Here is a 19952-nt window from a genome sequence, read left to right as displayed (position 1 = left end):
ATTCCATCTGGTACCAACAACCATGCCATGGTTAAAGTCACAGAGATCACACTTTTTCCCCATTCTGATGTTTGATGTGAACAGTAACTGAAGCTCTTGAGCTGTATCTGCAGGATTTTATGCATTGTGCTGCTGCCGCCTGATTGGATAACTCCATAAATGAACAGGTGTAGAAGTGTTCCTGTTAAAGTGAATGGTGAGTGAATGTAATGAAGAAAAACATTTTAGAAAATATTATTTCTAAACATACAACATTTACACATTATACTGGGACTGTTGCATGATGCAAAAAGGTAAAAAATAAAAAATCAATCTCTGGCCCACCAACAAGTGAAAGTGTAATGTGGTGTTTATTAATTAAAAATTGTAATTGTTGGCAAATCACTGTGGTATAAGAGGAATAAAACACTTTGGGATGCATCCCACCACCTTATTGTGGATTATTTATTACTATAACAGCATGCCATCATGTTTAATTCTGGTGCTTATACTATTTAAATATGTGCAAATGAGGCAATGCCAGTATTTGGAGAGCAGGATGATTTTGAAAGTAAATTGTAGCATAACTTGTCTGCTATATAGTATGTTCTAATCGTGTGAAAGAAACTATGTGAGATATTACAATAATAAAATCACGAAAATCAAGAGAGATCCCATCAGCAAATTTTAATGTCTGAAACCCTGAGTGGTCTACATAATGAAAAATTTGGAATCTGGATCCACCTTCTGCGAATATGTGCTTGAGATGTTGTCAACACACTTTTCACACACTTTTTTAGCTGTTTTGATTTGAACTGCTAGATCTTTTGCTAGATATTTCTATACTATACTGGTGCTACAGGGCTACTGGTGCCCAGCTGTCTGAACTCGGTGAGCATCTTGTGATTAAATCAAGGTCAGGTACAAGCAAATAGATGGTACAGCAGCACATTCGATGTATGAAGTGCCATGAAATCTCTGATAAGTAAATAAGTGCCACCCTTTACAATTCTGCCCATTGGTCTGTTCGTTTACAGAAACAAGGTTTAGATATGGAACTTTAATAAAGGATACAAAATATGTTGAAGTCTGCTATAAAAGCAAATGGTTGGTGTACAAATTAGTCAAGAATATTTACATCACATTCAAACGTTTTTTGCAGTCTTTCAGACTGATTTAATTTGAACTAATATATTTTTAATTTTATATTTTTTTGTTACTTGTGGTGAAGAATAATCATTTATGAATCATAACATTCTAAATATCTTATTGGTAATACTTTAATTTCTTTGACTTTATTTTATCCTAAGGGTGTGCAAACATTTGAACTCTATTTGAACTGTACACTAATGGTATATTATATACAGTATAGTATGGAATATTGAGTATCCTGCATAATGAATACATACAAAATACATAGAAAAAAACAACCAACTCAAAGAGGCATATTAACAGCTTCACAAGTGAGATGATCCAAACACTGTTCAGAGTTAAAATGTATGAATTCATCTTATAAGATTATGTGCTTGAGCTGTTGTGACACACGGTGACAGAGTTTTCACACCCTTTTTTTCCTTTGGTGATCCATTTATTGGTTCATTTTTGTTATTTGTGATTCTTTGTCTTCATTTAATCCTAAGGGTGTGCAAACATTTGAACTCAGCTGTATACTAACGTAGTACAAAGTACAGATGTAGTAAAAGTAGTACAATATAACCATTTTCTGTTTACTTATAAAACCATTATTTTAAAAGATAAGTTAATCTAATTTATTACATTAAATTATTCAATTTAATATAATAATTTAGATCTCAAGAGATTCTCAGCAAACTTTCATGTTTGTTTCCTGTTTATTTCCTAGGTTTCTACAGTTCTACCCTGACCACAAACCATGATCAATATTGCCATCTGTTTCTAACTGGTTCTCACCAGTGCTATGTTTATACACTCATGTACCGGCGATGAGAGAAGTCACAACAAAATAGTTTAAATATCATCTCTGAGGCTGTCATGGTGGTGCAGCAGGTAGCTTCAGGGAGTGGCTACTGTAAAATGCCTCTGGGTGTGAATGAATGTGTGAAAGAAGAGTGTTCCCACGATAGGCTCCATATCCACCTCCACCCTGACCAGGATAAACTGAAGCTGAACGAATGAACAAACGAATGAATGAATGAATGAATGATCCCTGAGTCAGCAGTCTACAGCAGAAAATAAGGTGACAAACCTAAAATCGCATTGCTATCAGGTCTTCATTGACTACCTTCTTCATGAGTGGCTTGTGTAGCCTGACCTGTCCTCACACAAACATCACTACTAGTAGTGTGTTTAGCATTCAAACCCATTCATAAGGATTACTAGATTTTTTATCTGGCATGTCTTTGAAAATCCAATATTTCTGTCTATATACAGTGGGATCCAAACATCTGAGACCGCTTCTGTTTGGCATTCCTTTTCAATTTAACACAAAGGTTTTCATTACAAATGATATAATCAGCAATAACTTGAGTGAAAAGTAGAATCTTAGAAATATGTACATGAATTTCAGAGTTTCTTAGTATTTGATATGTTCCCTTTTTTGCCTTAATGTAAGTGTGCACTCGAGCTGATATGGACTCCACAAGTTTTTGTAAAACCTGATGATCCATTTTAGACCAAATCCACCAGAGTGTTGTCTGAACACATGCTTCAGTGGAAGGCATAAGACTCACGAAAAATCTGACCTTTTGTACAAAGGAGTTAACATGGTCATATCACAAATTTGCTTACACTTAAATAGTGATCTAGAAATTGGCCAAACATCTTGAATATTGAATAGTCACAATATTGCACACTTCCTTTTTTTATTTTAGAACTTTCAAAAGTCTAAAATTTTCTGTTTATTTCCAGTTTTATTTTTTATTTTAAAAAAATCCCATATTTTCAAGTGTGGTCTCAGACTTTTGGGCCCCACTATACATAAAGAGTAAAGTTTGGAGAATAATATTCTCAAAACCTAAGTCTCTCTAATCGTTTTAAGGAACCTGTGTGAGGTCGTACAAGTGAGCAGTCAGGGAAATCAAGGGAAAATATCAGCATTTCAAGTCTGGAATATTTAATGAGCTGGAAAAAAATCTGCTTAGAAACAAAACAACCTACTCAAAGAACTTTACAACTGAGATGATCTAAAAACTGTTAAGAGTTAGAATGTATGAATTCATCTTATATGAATATGTGCCTGAGACACTGTGACCTTTGACACATTTATCACATGCTTTTTTGCTGCTTTGCATTTCTAGAGATGTTGGTGTTCTGTTCATAAACTCAATATTTTTGATTGCCACATCTATAAGTTGATGTACTCTTAAATTAGTACAGATTTAAATACTTAATTTAATATCTTGGCCAAAGTTCAGACAACTCCTGAGAAAAAGTTCAGTGAGTACAAATGATAAGTTGCAATGCACATTTATCAAGTTATCTTGACAATTAATCTGTTCTGTTCTCAAAATATGTCCCCTGTCAGCATTTTAAACATGCCTTGTCATTTGCACGTAGGCGTCCAGATCAGCTTATACATGTATATGTATGTGATTAATTGTACTCAATGACAGGAAAAAGTCAGTCAACACTCAAGTTGTAAAAAATAGCAAGGAATGTGAAGTATTTAAGCCAGTTTACACAAATAAAGTTCATGTTCACAATGTAAATACACTTTTCCAGTGTTGATCTTGTGTATTTTTTTCTGACTTAGCAGCAGATTGGGCTGTATGTAAAAACATCGAAACTGGTATTCAAAAATATGGACTAAAAATATATGAATAAATAATATAAATTCAATTTAGAAATAGAATTTAAATTTATTGTCAACTTATATAATTTGATACTTAATTTGAGTTCCCACTCAGTTAAAAAACTAATTATCATGTATTATGAATATAATGGGGAAAACAAGAATGTTAGTCTTCCAGAAAGCAACTAGCCAAAAAGCTTTGCATTTTTGCATACGTCTGAGATCTGCTCACACTGGCTCCGATCTGTTCACACTGGCTCCGCCCCACAGCTCTGTATTTAGGAAAAAACTAAGAAGAAGAGATAGATGCTCGACTGTCTCTACGTGTGACAACATGGATTCCAGACCCTCTCTGACTGAAGATGATTTCTCCTGTCCTGTGTGCTGTGACATCTTCAGGGAGCCTTTACTCCTGGCCTGCTCCCACAGCATCTGTAAGAGCTGCCTGCACACCTTCTGGCAGCAGCGAGGAGCTCTAGAGTGTCCTATCTGCAGGACCGTGTCCTCCACTCCTGAGCCTCCGGTGAACGTCGTGCTGCACAACATGTGTCAGGCGGTACTGAAGGAGCGGAACCGGCGGATGTCAGTGGAAATGGAGGGGCTCTGCAGTATACACCGTGAAGCTCTTACTCTGTTCTGCGTAAAGGATCAGAGGCCTCTCTGCACCAAGTGCAAGAACTCCAGATTACACAGAAGGCACACTGTCTGCTCCATACACGAAGCATCACAAAACCTCAAGGTATGGAGGTAGTTTCTCAAGATTAACATGGTAAATACAATACACATTCCAATATATATTTATGTTGCCGGTTTAATAGTTTAATAGATGGTTTACTATTTCTTAGTAGTAGTCTGTTTCACAGAAGGAATGTGTACTTAAGTCATTCTTTAAAGGAAACACATAATCTGTAGTTGACAGGTCAAATGTTCTGTTAAACAGGTCCTCCCAGATTAATAGCTTCTCTCACAGAAAGCAGTATTTGACAGTAAAATATTATTAAGAAGCTTACACAATACACAGTGGCAGATTCACTCATATAAAGTGTTTAGTTACCTTGAGTATTTTTTCAGTCCCACATGCTGCATGGTTTGCAAACCACTTCACCATATATCAGGCAAATACACTTATATCCTATAGTTAATACAATGACCAAAACAATTGACACTGGTGTAATGTAACCAGAAGCAACGAGTGACCAGTGTATTAACAACCAGCAACCCATGAAACAGCCACAAGCTTGATAAAGTGAAACTGAAACATACATATAAATTCAAATCTAAACTTCATACTCATTCATTTCAGCTGTACAGAAAAAGGTTACTCCAATTTTGTACTTGTATCATATGTTCCATGGCATTCTGCAATTATTAATATATAGGTATGTTCACACTAGGAGCGGAAAATGGGAGTAATTATAGTTTGTTACCATATTTAACTTTTATTTGGGGTTATTTATACTTTACTTGTGTTTTACTGAAATTGAATAATTGTACTGTTACTTAATTAAATTTCCCCCCAAAAAACAGCAACAAAAACATACTTTTTACTCCTTACATGTTTATTTAGACCTTCAAAGTACATACAAATCTCAAAGGTCTTGTCTCCTCTAATCTAATAACCACACATTTTATTATCATTTCAGTTTAAAGCATTCAAGCAAATTCATCAATATAAAAAAAAACTATCAAGACACTTGCCAATTCATCATCTGCTGTGTCCAACTTCATTTCATCAGTTAAAAACATGTACTTATTGCTTTTTAATACCCAAGTACATTTAAAAGTAGCAAATTTTTGACTTTCACTTGAGTACATTTTGGCTGGATGCTTCCACTTTTACAAAGTAGATTTCTAAAACACTTCAAAGTATAATTTCTCAGTATGCCTGGTTCACACTGGCCTGTGTATTCCATAATTCCTTTATTTAATCACATAAAAACAATTAGTTAAGTGTATAATTATTATATAAATTTCAGTATTGACCTATGTGAAATAAATGACAAATGTGAATTAACACTTGTAAAAACACACATGTGATAGTATGCAGATAGTATGCCGTTATTATTACTTAATATGTCAAATGTCAAAATGTGCACCAATAGATGGTTAGGTCTGAGAGCCCCAGAAGGTGCCAAGCTCATATATACATGCACTTCCTACATACACATGCAGCATGCTACTGACATACAGATACAAATTTCAGTCACACAGTTGTAGTATCGGGTTGGTCATCACAAGACACCTTATGCACAGTGTAATATTTCCTTGCTTCCCCCATGCAGCAGGTACTCCAGATGAAACTGAAGCCCTTACATGAGAAGATTAGAATCTATGAGGACTTCAAACAATCCTGTGTTAATACTGGAGCACACATTAAGGTGAGGACTAAAATGACTTCAAGCGTATGTTACTAATTTCAATCAAAGACAACTACACCCACTAGGACAGCATGAAGAGTGGCTGACAAATTAGGATGGTTACACAGTTGGTCACAATGTGCCCCTACATGATAGCTGTACATGATAACTGACAACTCAGTATATATGCTGTATATCTCTCTAGAAGCAGAGTCAAAACACAGAGGCAGTCATCAGGAGGGAATTTGAAAAGCTTCACCAGTTTCTCTGGGATGAAGAGGAGGCTAGAATAACAGCACTGAAAGAGGAAGAGGAGCAGAGAAGTCAAACAGTGAAGAAAAAGATTGACAAGATCACAATTCAAATAGCCAGCGTCTTGGACACCATCAAAGCCACTGAGAAACAGATGCAAGGAGAAGATTTGCTATTTCTTTTGGTAAAACAGCATTTGTTTCAGCTACCACTTGTGAAATTATTGTTTAGTTCATTTGTTCTTTTGGCACAATTAACATTCAATTTATATTTCTTGATTTGTAGAACTACAACACTTCACTTGAAAGGTGAGTAAACCAGACTGTTTTTTTGTCTCCTCCTTTATTCTCACACAAACTAACTACACTCCATGCCTTTCTAAATTTCTGAATTTTCTTCTAGAACTCAAGCTAAACTAGAAAATCCAGAGAAATTATCTGGAGTTCTGATCAATGTGGCAAAGCATCTGAGCAACCTGAGCTTCCAAGTGTCGGAGAAGATGCACAGCTTTGTACAATACAGTGAGTACTAAGCATGATGCACTAAAAATATGAAACTATTACTGATTTTGTAATTCAGTTTTCACTTTTTAAAAATGTGTTACCATTATTGCAAGTTAAAAAAAAAAGATCATAGACCAATCTCACCATCTCTGTCTTCTTTTTCACTTTAGCCCCTGTTGCACTAGACCCCAACACTGCCCACGCTGGCCTCATAGTGTCTGATGATCTGATCACGGTGGCTTATAAAGGCGAGCTTCAGCAGCTTCCTGATAACTCAGAGAGGTTTGAGGGTTATGTGAGTGTCATAGGCTCTGAGGGCTTTAATTCAGGCACACACTGGTGGGATGTCGAGGTTGGAGACAACACAGCCTGGGCTGTGGGAGTCATCTCAGAGTCTGTGTGTAAGCAAAGAGAGAACCTCTCACGGTTTGGTATATGGTATATAGGTTTCTCTAATGGCAAATATGGTAAAGGATATGCACCAGAGGTCCTGACCCCACTGCAGGTTAACAAGGCAATCAAGAGGATCAGGGTGCAGGTGGACTTTAACAAGGGCAAGGTGATCTTCACTGACTCAGCCCGTAACACCTGTCTGCACATCTTCAAACAATCTTTTAAGGAGAGAGTTTTCCCTTACTTTTACAGCCACTGCAAACTCCATCCTCTGAGAATATTACCAGCAAAATCTTCAATGCCCATTCAGATACAGAGTTAGATAATAACAGACAGCACTAAACTCAGGCAGAATTTACTAAAGCTGTCTTAATTTAAATGCTATTTTAACATACATACACACACACACACACACACACACACACATATATATATATATATATATATATATATATATATATATATATATATATATATATATATATACATATATATACATATATATCTATATACACATATATATCATTCATGTGATTATCCAACTAGCAAATGATGTGGCAGTGAATCATGCAGTGAATCATGTACCTTTCATGTAAAACAGCACCACACACACACACACACACACACACACACACACACACACTCATATACTCATTCACACCTAGGGGCAATTTATTATGAGAAGACAATGCTACCCGTTAGCATAGTGGGTAGTATTGTTGCCTCACAGCTCCGCTGTCATGGGTTTGAGACTGAGCTCAGGTTATTACCTGGATGGAGTTTAGTATGGTCTCTCCATGTTTGCATCAGTTCTTCTGTTTCCTTCCACTGTTCATCATAAACATGCAGCTAGGTGTTTTGGCTATACTAAATTGCCCCTAGGTGTGTATGAGTGTGTTGGTGGTGCCCTGTGATGGACTGGCAGCTCCCTCAGGGTAAACTCTCCTGCCTTGCACAGAGTGAAGGAAATATATAGATGCCTTGCATAAGTATTCACCCCCATTCCTGTGAAACTCCTAAATTAGTTCTTTTGTAAAGTGACATAATTACACCATCAAATTTTTAGTTTGCTAATAAAGAATTACATATCATTAGCACCTTTTGTCTGTACCTGAGCTTATGGCCCTAGTTCTTTTTGTAAAATGTTCAATTTAATTACAGTCCACAAAACCATTTTAACTTGGATTAAAATGGATTCATTTAAAATGGATTAATTTAAAATGGATAAAATTAATTTGGATTCTAAATTCATTTGGTGGGCCAGATTATAACCTTTATTGGGCCAGTCCCAGTCCAAGGTCCATTGATCCATGATTCACACCCCTGATTTAAAGTGACCAAGCAGGAGAGTATTGAGTGTTTCCAGAGGTTGGGATATTCTTGTTGCTCTGAATTAATTGCAAGTAAAAATAAAGACCATTACTGTGGTGTGGGAACTATGTCTAAGCCAGAAAGCTACTCTGCTGCTTTCAGTTTGATGAGCAATCCATTCAGTAATTTAATCAGACAAAAAATTTTCAAGCTGAAGACAAATCATTCAATTACGTTTCAGTTAATTGTCTTATTACTGTAATCTTTACATTATTTTGCCTTGTGTGGAGCAGTCATTGATTGTGACATGACTTGTAAATTGCTTACTTTTCTTGGCTATTTATTCTTGAATAAAGTGCTAAATCCAATATCTGGTCATTGTCCCTGTGTTTTGTAGTTGATACATCATCTGTCAAACAGACGTAGAGGCTGTGTTATGGCATGCGCATGTACTGATGGGCATGTACTGACTGATGTTTACTGACGATGTGACTAGAAGTAGCAGGATGAATTCTGAACTGTATAGAGCTATACTTTCTGCTCAGATTCAGTCAAATGCTGCAAAACTGGTAGGACAGCACTTCAAAGTACAAATGAATAATGACCCAAAACATACCACCAAAGCAACCCAATAGCTTCTTAAGGCAAATAAATTAAATGTTCTTAAATGGCAGAGTCAGTCACCTGATCTCAACCCAGTTGAGCATGTCTTTCACTTACTGAAGACAAGACTGAAGGCAGAAAGTCCCACAAACAAGCAGTAACTAAAGGTGGCTGCAGTAAAGGCCTGGCAAAGCATCTCAAGGGAGGAAACTCAGCATTTGGTGATGTCCATGGGTTCCAGACGTCAAGCAATCATTGACTGCAAAGAATTTGAATACTCCAAGTATTAAAAATAATCCTTATTCCTGTAATTATGTTAGTTTGTCCACTTACTTTTGAGCCTTTCAAAATGTAGGGATTACGTAAAAAAAAATGGCTGTAACTCCTAAACGGTTAATGCAATATTTTTGTGAGGCCCCTTGAATTAAAGCTGAAAGTCTACACTTCAGTCACATCGTGATTGCTTCATTTCAAATCCGTTGTGGTGGTTTACAGAGGCAAAATTATGAAAACTGTGTCACTGTCCAAATAGTTATGGACCAGACTGTATCTGCTCTTTAATTTAGCCACTCTAAAAATATTCGCTAATTCACACCCTTGAGCAGATATTACAAGTTAACAACTTTAACTTTTAGCTGGTATTTTAGACACAGACAAAAATATATATTTTTAAACACTAAACCTTCAATTAAATCTTATCAGATTCTACTTAGCCAAATCAGATAATGCAGAATTGTTTACAGAAACAAAACCTTATACAGATAGGTTTATAACTTCAGTATTACTGATTTCCACATCTATTATGCGAGCATTTTTACTCTGAATTCAGGCAACATCTGAGCAAAAATTCAGGTTGTAGAAATGATTTTTTATTGTCACAAAGCTCATTTATCAAGTTATCTTGACAATTAATCTCACTGTTCCATTCTCAAAATATGTCTCCTGTCAACATTTCATACATGCCATATCATTTGCACGTAGGCCTCCAGATCGTGACACAAAAACGGTGTTCTATATGATCTTAGATGTGATTGTTTATAATCTTTGACATGGAAGAGTCAAAGACAACACTCATGGGTTAAAAATAGAAAGGAATCTGAAATACTCTAGCATGTTACTACAAACAAACTTCACATTCAGGCCGGAAATAGACATTTCTGGAGTTAAGATGTCAAATTCTGTTACAGGTTTATCATGAAACATGAAGTAGCTTTTGCTTTGATTAATTAAATATACATTAACTTGTTATGTAAATTCAATTTATATTAATTAAATTACTTAAATTTTGGTTATATCTTTAAGAATTCAAACATTATGTTGATTTAAATACTTCTATTTTTGCAGTAATTTTAATCTCTAAATGAACTGTTTTTTAAACAGTTGTAACATGAATCTAATAATGCTAAACATTAGAAAGTTAGAAAAACACAGAACGAACAGCTCTGAGTCTCTCTCTCTCTCTCTCTCTCTTTCTCTCTCTGTGTGTGTGTGTGTGTGTGTGTGTGTGTGTGTGTGTGTGTGTGTGTGTGTGTGTCCAGTGTGACTGTTCACACTAGCTCCACCCCACAGCTCTGTATTTAGGATAAATCTCAGAAGGCTACCAGGAGAGATAGATGCTCGACTGTCTCTACGTGTGACAACATGGATTCCAGACCCTCTCTGACTGAAGATGATTTCTCCTGTCCTGTGTGCTGTGACATCTTCAGGGAGCCTTTACTCCTGGCCTGCTCCCACAGCATCTGTAAGAGCTGCCTGCACACCTTCTGGCAGCAGCGAGGAGCTCTAGAGTGTCCTATCTGCAGGACCGTGTCCTCCACTCCTGAGCCTCCGGTGAACGTCGTGCTGCACAACATGTGTCAGGCGGTACTGAAGGAGCGGAACCGGCGGATGTCAGTGGAAATGGAGGGGCTCTGCAGTATACACCGTGAAGCTCTTACTCTGTTCTGCATAAAGGATCAGAGGCCTCTCTGCACCAAGTGCAAGAACTCCAGATTACACAGCAACCACACTGTCTGCTCCATACACGAAGCATCACAAAACCTCAAGGTATGGAGGTAGTTTAACATGGTAAATACAATATATATTTTCTTGCGTCTTAAGTTTTTAACCAGAATGTGTCATTTTCTGTTTTAACATATATATTCTAATGTTTCAGAGCAAATACTTGAACTTCAGTCGTGTTTAAAGAAAGATATTATTTTTAGTTCCCACGATCCCATGGAGTGCAAAGTCCTGTCAAACGGGTCGTCCTAGACTTTTGACCTTTATGCTCTGCTAATGGAAACACAAAAATCTGTTTTTTGACAGCATAGTTTTCCTGAAAGTCTTGCACAATGCAGATTTTCAGACATTTGAGACATAGAAGAAATGTATTACACAGTATTTATTTTTGTAATATTTCCTTGTTCCCCCCTTGCAGCACGCACTTGAGATGAAACTGAAGCCCTTACATGAGAAGACTAAAATATATGAGGACTTCAAACAGTCCTGTGTTAAAACTGTAGAGCACATTATGGTGAGTACCAAGAGTTCTTCAAGTATACATTCTGTTATATTCTGTACATTTTCTGTACATTCTCATATAAAGCTATTTACATATACTTGATATCTCTCTCTCTAGAAGCAGAGTCAAAACACAGAGGCATTGATCAGGGGGGAATTCAATAAGTTTCACCAGTTTCTCTGGGATGAAGAGGAGGCTAGAATAACAGCACTGAAAGAGGAAGAGGAGCAGAGAAGTCAAACAGTGAAGAAAAAGATTGACAAGATCACAATTCAAATAGCCAGCGTCTTGGACACCATCAAAGCCACTGAGAAACAGATGCAAGGAGAAGATTTGCTATTTCTTTTGGTAAAACAGCATTTGTTTCAGCTACCACTTGTGAAATTATTGTTTAGTTCATTTGTTCTTTTGGCACAATTAACATTCAATTTATATTTCTTGATTTGTAGAACTACAACACTTCACTTGAAAGGTGAGTAAACCAGACTGTTTTTTCTTTTCTTTTTTTTTTTTTTGTCTCCTCTTTTTTTCTCACACAAACTAACTACACTCCATGCCTTTCTAAATTTCTGAATTTTCTTCTAGAACTCAAGCTAAACTAGAAAATCCAGAGAAATTATCTGGAGTTCTGATCAATGTGGCAAAGCATCTGAGCAACCTGAGCTTCCAAGTGTCGGAGAAGATGCACAGCTTTGTACAATACAGTGAGTACTAAGGGTATTGTACTAAAAATGTACTAAAAAAAAAAAAAAACTTTTTCATAAATCAAAATTTTTTCTTTTCAATTTTCTCAAGTATCTCAAGCAAACTTGTGTGAAAAGTGTATGGTACATAGGTTTTCTTACAACTCTTCATTCTCTTTTCCCTTCTCTCTATCTAGCCCCTGTGGTGTTTGACCCCAACACTGCCCACGCTGGCCTCATAGTGTCTGATGATCTGATCACGGTGGCTTATAAAGGCGAGCTTCAGCAGCTTCCTGATAACTCAGAGAGGTTTGAGGGTTATGTGAGTGTCATAGGCTCTGAGGGCTTTAATTCAGGCACACACTGGTGGGATGTCGAGGTTGGAGACAACACAGCCTGGGCTGTGGGAGTCATCTCAGAGTCTGTGTATAAGCACAGAGAGAACCTCTCACGGTTTGGTCTGTGGTATGTTGGCTTCTGCAATGACAAATATGGTAAAGGATATGCACCTGAGATCCTGACACTGTTGCGGGTTAGTGAGAAGATCAAGAGGATCAGGGTGCAGGTGGACTTTAACAAGGGCAAGGTGATCTTCACTGACTCAGCCCGTAACATCTGTCTGCACATCTTCAAACAATCTTTTAAGGAGAGAGTTTTCCCTTACTTTTACAGCCACTGCAAACTCCATCCTCTGAGAATATTACCAGTAAAGTCCTCAGTGACCATTCAGATGGGCAGTTAGATGATACCAGACACAACGAGTTAACTTAGGCTAAACAATAATTTAGAGCAGTGGTGGCTCAGTGGTTAATGTGCTGGCCTCTTACTCAGAACATTATGAGTTCAAATCCCTCAATTGCTAACCTGCCACTGATTGGTCCGTGAGCAAGGCCTGTAGTCCCTGCTGTATCATGGCTGTCCCTAGTTTTCTAACAGTACAATATTTCACTTTATTGTACAAACATGTACATGTGACAATAAAGTCAGTGATTAAAAGAAAAATCAATGATCATAGAACACTGGAAGGGTCAGGGATGTTTGTGTAGCTAATAGTGGTTTTGAAATGGTGTGCCAGTGCAAGTTATCACATTCAATAATAAAGCAATAAGCCATGAGAGGGTGGACGCTGTATTGACTTTATCTCAGGGAAGGGTGTAAAACATACTTACCCATGATAAAATCACTACATCTGACTACACTGATGTTCACTACATATTAGAATGCTTTTTTTTTTTTTTGTTACAACTTAGAGTAAAAGTTAATCTTGCAGCAGTAGCTATGAGGTAGATGATCCAGCATCTCTGCAGCCACATAAACACATTTTGGTGAGCAGCAATTTATTATTACACAGATTGTATTTACATAACCCCTAGTCACACATTTAGCATATTCATTTTTGTCTTGCATTTACAGATAATATTTAAGTACATATGGCCCTGCAAGACCTGCTAAGGGACATTCCTCACAAAAGAAAGACTCTGTCTCAGAACAGCAGGCTCAAAGCTCAGATAGATATAATGCTGTCAGATGATGAACATTAAAAGCATAATGTTACACATCTGTGACAAATTATTGATTGCAAATCGAGTGTGCTGTGAGGTACAGAGTCAGTCTGCCAGGACTTTTCCTTTACAGTGCCTAAGACACATCCAGCAGATGTTTTTAATGTGTTTGCTAATACATGTTTTAGGATATTGTCTTCTCTCAGTCATTCTATATCAAAGCAGAAGATAAAGGAAACATTACATCTACTGTCAGAAGAGTGTGACTATTTATGATTTCCCCTTCAACTGCTTAATACTTCTGTGTGCTCAGCATAACATTAAAGTAAACACTGTGTCTATCCACTACTATTCAGGTTTGTTTTGCTGTTATTTTTCAGTATCTCAAAAGTTCATTCTTTCTTTCAGTCATCTTCAGTAAACACTAAGTCCTGGTCAGGGTTAGGAACACTGGGAGACCCGGATGGCATGCCATTGCCATTCCATCGCATGGACCATGCACACACATTCACATCTGGGGGCAACTGAGACTAGCTAATCTACCGACTGAGTTAACACACAATTCACACACAAATTTGTACATACTCACTGTTGGCCCTCTCTTTGTAGCTCACGTTTTACAAGCTGAAGATTCTCCACAAGAGGGAGCTATTAACGTTCAATAATCTTTGTGTAACCACTGGTGAAGGACTGCACTGTGTGACCACGCTTCACATTACTGAGCTGTGTCCTTATTTACCATAAGCGCACACAAAACATGTTTACTTCTGTTTACTTGTGTTCTGCTTAGTTTCAAGATTTGGATCTCTCACCCAATGCAGAGTAATTTTTTCCTGTATCTGAGATTTTACATTAATGTCAGAAATTTTGTTCTCTGATGCACATTATGATTCATTTACATATTCACTGTGTTGGGGAAGGAGGTTTCATTAAAATAACCTGTAATCTATGTGCAGCTTTATGTGACAAATGTGTGTAAATTGTCATTCAGTGTAATTTAACATTCATCTAAACACAGACTCATTAGCAGCCAGGAAATCTTTGACTTAACTCTGCTCCATTCAACCAACAAGAATTTAAACACATACATTTAATTTTAAATAAATATACTATATCATTAGGACATTAAATTATTTATGCAACACCACTGCTACTTGACTACATAGTCAATAAAACACTTTGTAATTTTAAATACTTGATTTAAAGTACTCTTAATGACCAGCACTAGATAAATTTCTGTTCATACTATATTAAGAACAACAACTGGATCATACTGTTAGTTTTGTTTAGAAAGATGCAAATCATCATATTTTTGCTGCACTCTAGACCCATCTCAAAAAATCTAAGCTGACCACAAAGTGAATTTACATGTTCTCTGGCTCAGCTCTGTGGTAAACTGGCATGCTGATTAAATTGTGGAAGATCTAACATGGTTTATTTGAAGTGCTGAGTTATTTAGCAAGTCTCTGCTGCTTAACAGTCTTTATTAAGAGATAAGAGTGAGGTGATGGTTAATCAGCGATGCCTGTAATCATCGGGGCAGTGAACTCAGAATGACGGACACCAAAGGAGAAGCTGGGAGCTTTGGATCTTGTGGACATCACCTACAAAGATATATATATATACACATATATCCATCAGTTTTTAAGGATCATTTGTAATTGTCTGTGTTTGTGTGTGTGTGTGTGTGTGTGTGTGTTTGGAGGGGGGCATGATTTTATATCTTGGTGGGTACCAAATGTCTGACAGTTTTTACCTTGTGGGGACATTATCTGGTCCCCACAAGGAAAACTGCTTATTTTTTAACAGAAACTGCAGTTGTTGAAGTTAAGTTTAGGGTTTTGTTTGGGCACAGCATTCATTAGCTGCATTAATAATAATTATGTCAATAGAAAGTTCTCAAAAAAGATAGTAAGATATATCTGTGACCTACCTTCTCTGGATAGTGAGCTCCAGGCCCTGGCTTCTTGGTCGTATCACCAGGCAAGCTGTTGCGACCGATAATGCTGTACTGCGGGGATTTTGATCTGTACATGTTTGGATCCACAACTCTGTAAGTCCCAGGACCTGGAGTCTAAGAGAGGCATAGGAATTTACTGTCATAAAAAAAAAATAATAAATAACTCTGTAAAATAGTAGACCTCTTTTATTTTCTTTTTTCATGTGTTTTTCATGTGATTCTTACCTTCTTCAAGTCTTCATGGAAGCTGCCTATTTTGCTGCGGCCACTGAGGGAGACGTTCGGGGCAGATCTTTTATTCACTGAATTTGGCCCCAGCACTGGGGGAAGCATGTACGCAGCAGGCCCTGGGTGGAGGAAAACCAGAATCAGCGCATGCTAGGGGATAAGAAACTGCATCTGCTGTGTGATTCTGAGGTGTAGTGTGTACCTGGTGTTTGGTCACTGCGGAACAACCTGGTCCTAGCAGACAGTGAGTAAGCAGGGGCAGAATAAAAGGTTGTCGACGTTGTATTCTCAGGGCGATAAGTCCCTGCGAAAATTAAAACCAAATGTTCTATAGTACATATATTTTGAGACTTGCTAATAAACTGCACTATATTGTATGTAAGTGTGTGTATGTGTGTGTGAGTGTGTTCCAACCTGGTCCTGGGGTCTGGAAGACCCGAGGGTCTTTGGGTCGACTGTATAGCGAATATGCAGGGGTGCCATCACGTCCGATTTTGGTGATATTGGAGGCTATGAGGTAGCCAGGTCCAGGTGAGCAGTTCTCGCTGAATTGCCGATGTCGTATTCCAAAGCTGAACGCAGGAGCTTTCCATTTCCGTGGGTCATGCAGATTTAGACCTGATCAGCAAAAAGCACATGCAGGAACAACTTAACGACTGCAATATACTCAGAAAAAAACTGTACCGTTGCTTGTCACTGGGGTGGTACACTCAAGCATACACCTTTTGTACCTTTAGTATCTAATAATAATAATAATAATAATAATAATAATAAGATTGATAATTTTTTTATTCTACAAAGCTGCCATGGTTTGGTGCTTTAGCAAGACCCTTAATCTTCTTCTTAGTTGTATCGTGAATCACCCAAATGAGCAAATGTACTGGACTATGTTTTATTTTATACTATAATTATATTTACAAGTTAAATTATCTGTAAAGGTATTAAGTGCTTTACTCTGAATGTGTTTCACAGTTATTCACTGTAATGACTCTGCTGCCAGTACACTCCTGTAGGTTTTACAGTAAATGTTTTACAGTGTAATTACAGTCCAATTATGTACCTTTTATCTGTTTTAAAAGGTACACTATATCCACATTTCCAGGTGACAGATATGAGGGCGAGTCAAAAGAAAATCTAAATGTTTTTTTTCTAGCATTGTTTATTGAAATTCGGTGTCATACAAGTGCATTGAGAACAATGGACCAGAAGTACATTTTTATTTTTGCAGCTAAAAAAAATAATGTACTGTTTGTCTAATTTATGTCACACTTTTACGGTTTTCATTCGACTCACACTTGTACATGTTAAAGGTACATAAGCTACAGTACAGTTTAGGTACGCTTTTCTTAGGAGAGTTTACAAGCAACCAGAGAGTCCAGGAGCCAGGGGCCTTCGTTTTGACTTCGACTACTCGGTCATTTACCTGTAGCCCCTGGGAGGGCGTACTTGGGCCCGGGGCCGCTGTACAGCGCAGCAATGGGACCTCTTGGCCTGTGAGGCCTCCAGGAACCAACCCACACATCAGGACTGTCCATATCTGCCCTGCAGAAGACCAACAAATCAGACAGGCATTCCAAAATAATTAATCTCCTCTAGTAACACTTTTGTCAGAATAAGAATATGCACTCATCCTGGGCTCAGACAGTGCAGAACAAATGTGAAGGTGGATTCCTATCATTCAGACTGAAAAGACCAGCAATAGCAAGGAGCTCATGAAGGCGACATTGTCATAGCAACAAGCGCACGAGGAAGCGGTAACAAAATTAACGGCTATTCTTAACGGAATTAACATGAATTCATTTGTAGAACTGAAATTTTAATACAAGTTATATTACATATTAACTTTAAAGTCGTCGAAATGTCCTCCAATCCCACTCCTAAACACAAATAACCCTGTATGGCTAGTAGTTATATTCAGTTTAGACTCTCGTTACAGATTTAGCCGTCTACTGACTTCGTTTTTTTAAAAAATGCTATTCTTGACTTTTAATTTAACTTAACTTGCTCGAACAGAACAAAACTCACGGTGTGCTTTCTTTTCAGTAAAAAAGGACACAGCCGAGCAGAGAGAAGTGGTCGAAGGTTAAAGGAAGAGAAAGTGAGAAAGTGAGAAAGGACCTGTGAGCTTTTAAATATCGCACCTGAAGCTCGCGCGGACGACGCTGGAACGCACGTGCAGCGCAGATCACATATAAACAGCTGTGATTCTTCAGCTGTTTACTTGGCTGTCACCATGACGACGCGTCACCATAGAGACATATTTTGAAGGACGTGTCACGCTTTGTGAACAGCCTCACCTTATCAGCATAGACAATCAGGCTTATTATGCCTTATTCATCATGTTTCACATGATCTTATATACTCATATGACTATATACTCTACTACAACACTTTGGTCAACTCTTGTTTTTAAATATGATTTATAAATCAAATCTACTTGCATACATACTTAATTATGTACTTACTTAAATACATACTTACTTACTTACTTACTTATAAACTTATTTAAATACATACTTACTTACATACTTACTTATGTACATATTTAAATACACACTTACTTACATACATACTTATGTACTTATTTAAATACTTACTTACTTACTTATGTACTTACTTAAATACATACTTGCTTATCTACTTACTTGCTTGCTTACATACTCACTTAGTTGCACACACCTGGTCACAGAGATATAAACTTGAATTGTGTGGTAATTGTCATTTTCAATCATTCTCTATAGATTATAATGAATTAGACCTATAATTAAATCATTAGTTGTCTACACTAATTGACAATCACCTGTCATATCTAAGTATATATTTTGGTGATTTTTTTTCTGTGATGAATGAGCTTATCTGACCCCCAGGTATTACCTTTTAACAATAGACATTGTCACAAAGCAGCTTTACAGAAATTCGGAAGTAGCTGTAGAGCCTTAATGAACAAACCAGAGGGGAAATTCGCAAAAAAAAAAAATCTTCCTGAGATGACCTCAAGAAGAATCCTTGAGACAAAGCAGACTCAAATGGAAATTCGAAAGGGAATAAACATATTTAGATCTGGCTGCCAGAATTAGATATGATTGGCACCAAAATGAAATACTGCATAAGCATTATACTGTATGGTTATTTGCACTTAAGACATAGCATCATTCTACCAACATGTTGAATTAATATACACTTGCTCAAAGTGATATAATCTGGAATTGTGTGGTAGCTGTCATTTTCAAGATTATATAAATCAGATTACAAAGAATTCAAATTAATGATAGCAATCATTACTTACCTGTTATATTACAATCACCTGTCAACTGCATGACCTAAAAGACAATTTCATATGACCAAAAGTATGTGGACACATATGTGATTGTTGAACATCCCATTCCAGATTTAGTCCCCCTTTGCTGTTATAATGATTTCCACTGTTCTGGAAAGGCTTTAGACTAGATTTTGGAAAGTGGCTGTGGGGATTTGTGTTCATTCAGCCACAAGAGCATTAGTGAGGTCAGGCACTGATGTTGGGCGAGGAGGTCTGGGGTGCAGTTGGTGTTCCAGTTCATCCCAAAGGTGTTAGTGGGGTTGAGCTCAACTTGGCAAACCATGTCTTCATAGAGCTTGTTCACATATCCACATATCTTCTTCATAGTACCTTAGTCACTAGGGTGGTACCATCAAGGGTACATCTTTTGTACCTTTAGTATGTATCTTTTACATGAAAATAATGTGAATATGTGCACTTTAATATAAATCTGAGGCAGATAATTAGACCTTAAGAATATATACACCACACGTGTATATATACACCACATGTAGTTTCTTAGGTAACAGATACACAATAAGGATACAAAAGTGGTACACTTGATGGTACCACCCCAGTGACAAGGAAGTACAGTCTGCTACCTTTATTTC

At 37.2% G+C, this 19952-nt stretch overlaps 3 protein-coding genes across 4 annotated transcripts; 2 read left to right on the top strand and 1 right to left on the bottom strand.

Annotated features, from left to right (window-relative positions):
* Positions 1–4013: 4013 nt before the first annotated feature.
* On the top strand, positions 4014–9045 carry LOC113534276 (E3 ubiquitin-protein ligase TRIM39-like). Its single transcript, XM_026926949.3, has 6 exons — positions 4014–4487; positions 6031–6126; positions 6311–6541; positions 6643–6665; positions 6760–6878; positions 7031–9045. Exons 1-6 carry the CDS (start codon positions 4083–4085, stop codon positions 7573–7575), a joined length of 1419 nt encoding a protein of 472 aa, XP_026782750.2. The 5' UTR covers positions 4014–4082; the 3' UTR covers positions 7576–9045.
* A 1724-nt stretch (positions 9046–10769) lies between these two features.
* On the top strand, positions 10770–14206 carry trim35-30 (tripartite motif containing 35-30). Its single transcript, XM_034305522.2, has 6 exons — positions 10770–11213; positions 11587–11682; positions 11788–12018; positions 12120–12142; positions 12256–12374; positions 12551–14206. Exons 1-6 carry the CDS (start codon positions 10809–10811, stop codon positions 13093–13095), a joined length of 1419 nt encoding a protein of 472 aa, XP_034161413.2. The 5' UTR covers positions 10770–10808; the 3' UTR covers positions 13096–14206.
* A 156-nt stretch (positions 14207–14362) lies between these two features.
* Positions 14363–18283, bottom strand: odf3b (outer dense fiber of sperm tails 3B). Of its 2 annotated transcripts, none has more exons than XM_026927576.3 (7): positions 18185–18283; positions 17467–17585; positions 16458–16661; positions 16246–16347; positions 16041–16162; positions 15789–15929; positions 14363–15459 (listed from the first exon to the last, which is right to left on the bottom strand). In XM_026927576.3, exons 2-7 carry the CDS (start codon positions 17576–17578, stop codon positions 15367–15369), a joined length of 774 nt encoding a protein of 257 aa, XP_026783377.1. In that variant the 5' UTR covers positions 17579–17585; positions 18185–18283; the 3' UTR covers positions 14363–15366. The 2 variants fall into 2 exon arrangements, with proteins under 2 accessions (XP_026783377.1, XP_026783376.1); XM_026927575.3 differs by lacking the exon at positions 18185–18283 and adding an exon at positions 18069–18162.
* Positions 18284–19952: the final 1669 nt, after the last annotated feature.

Source organism: Pangasianodon hypophthalmus, chromosome 6 (assembly GCF_027358585.1).
Source record: "Pangasianodon hypophthalmus isolate fPanHyp1 chromosome 6, fPanHyp1.pri, whole genome shotgun sequence".
Lineage (NCBI taxonomy): Eukaryota > Metazoa > Chordata > Actinopteri > Siluriformes > Pangasiidae > Pangasianodon > Pangasianodon hypophthalmus.
The sequence above is the reverse complement of the archived record's forward strand: the minus strand, read 5'-3'. Positions and strand labels throughout refer to the sequence as shown.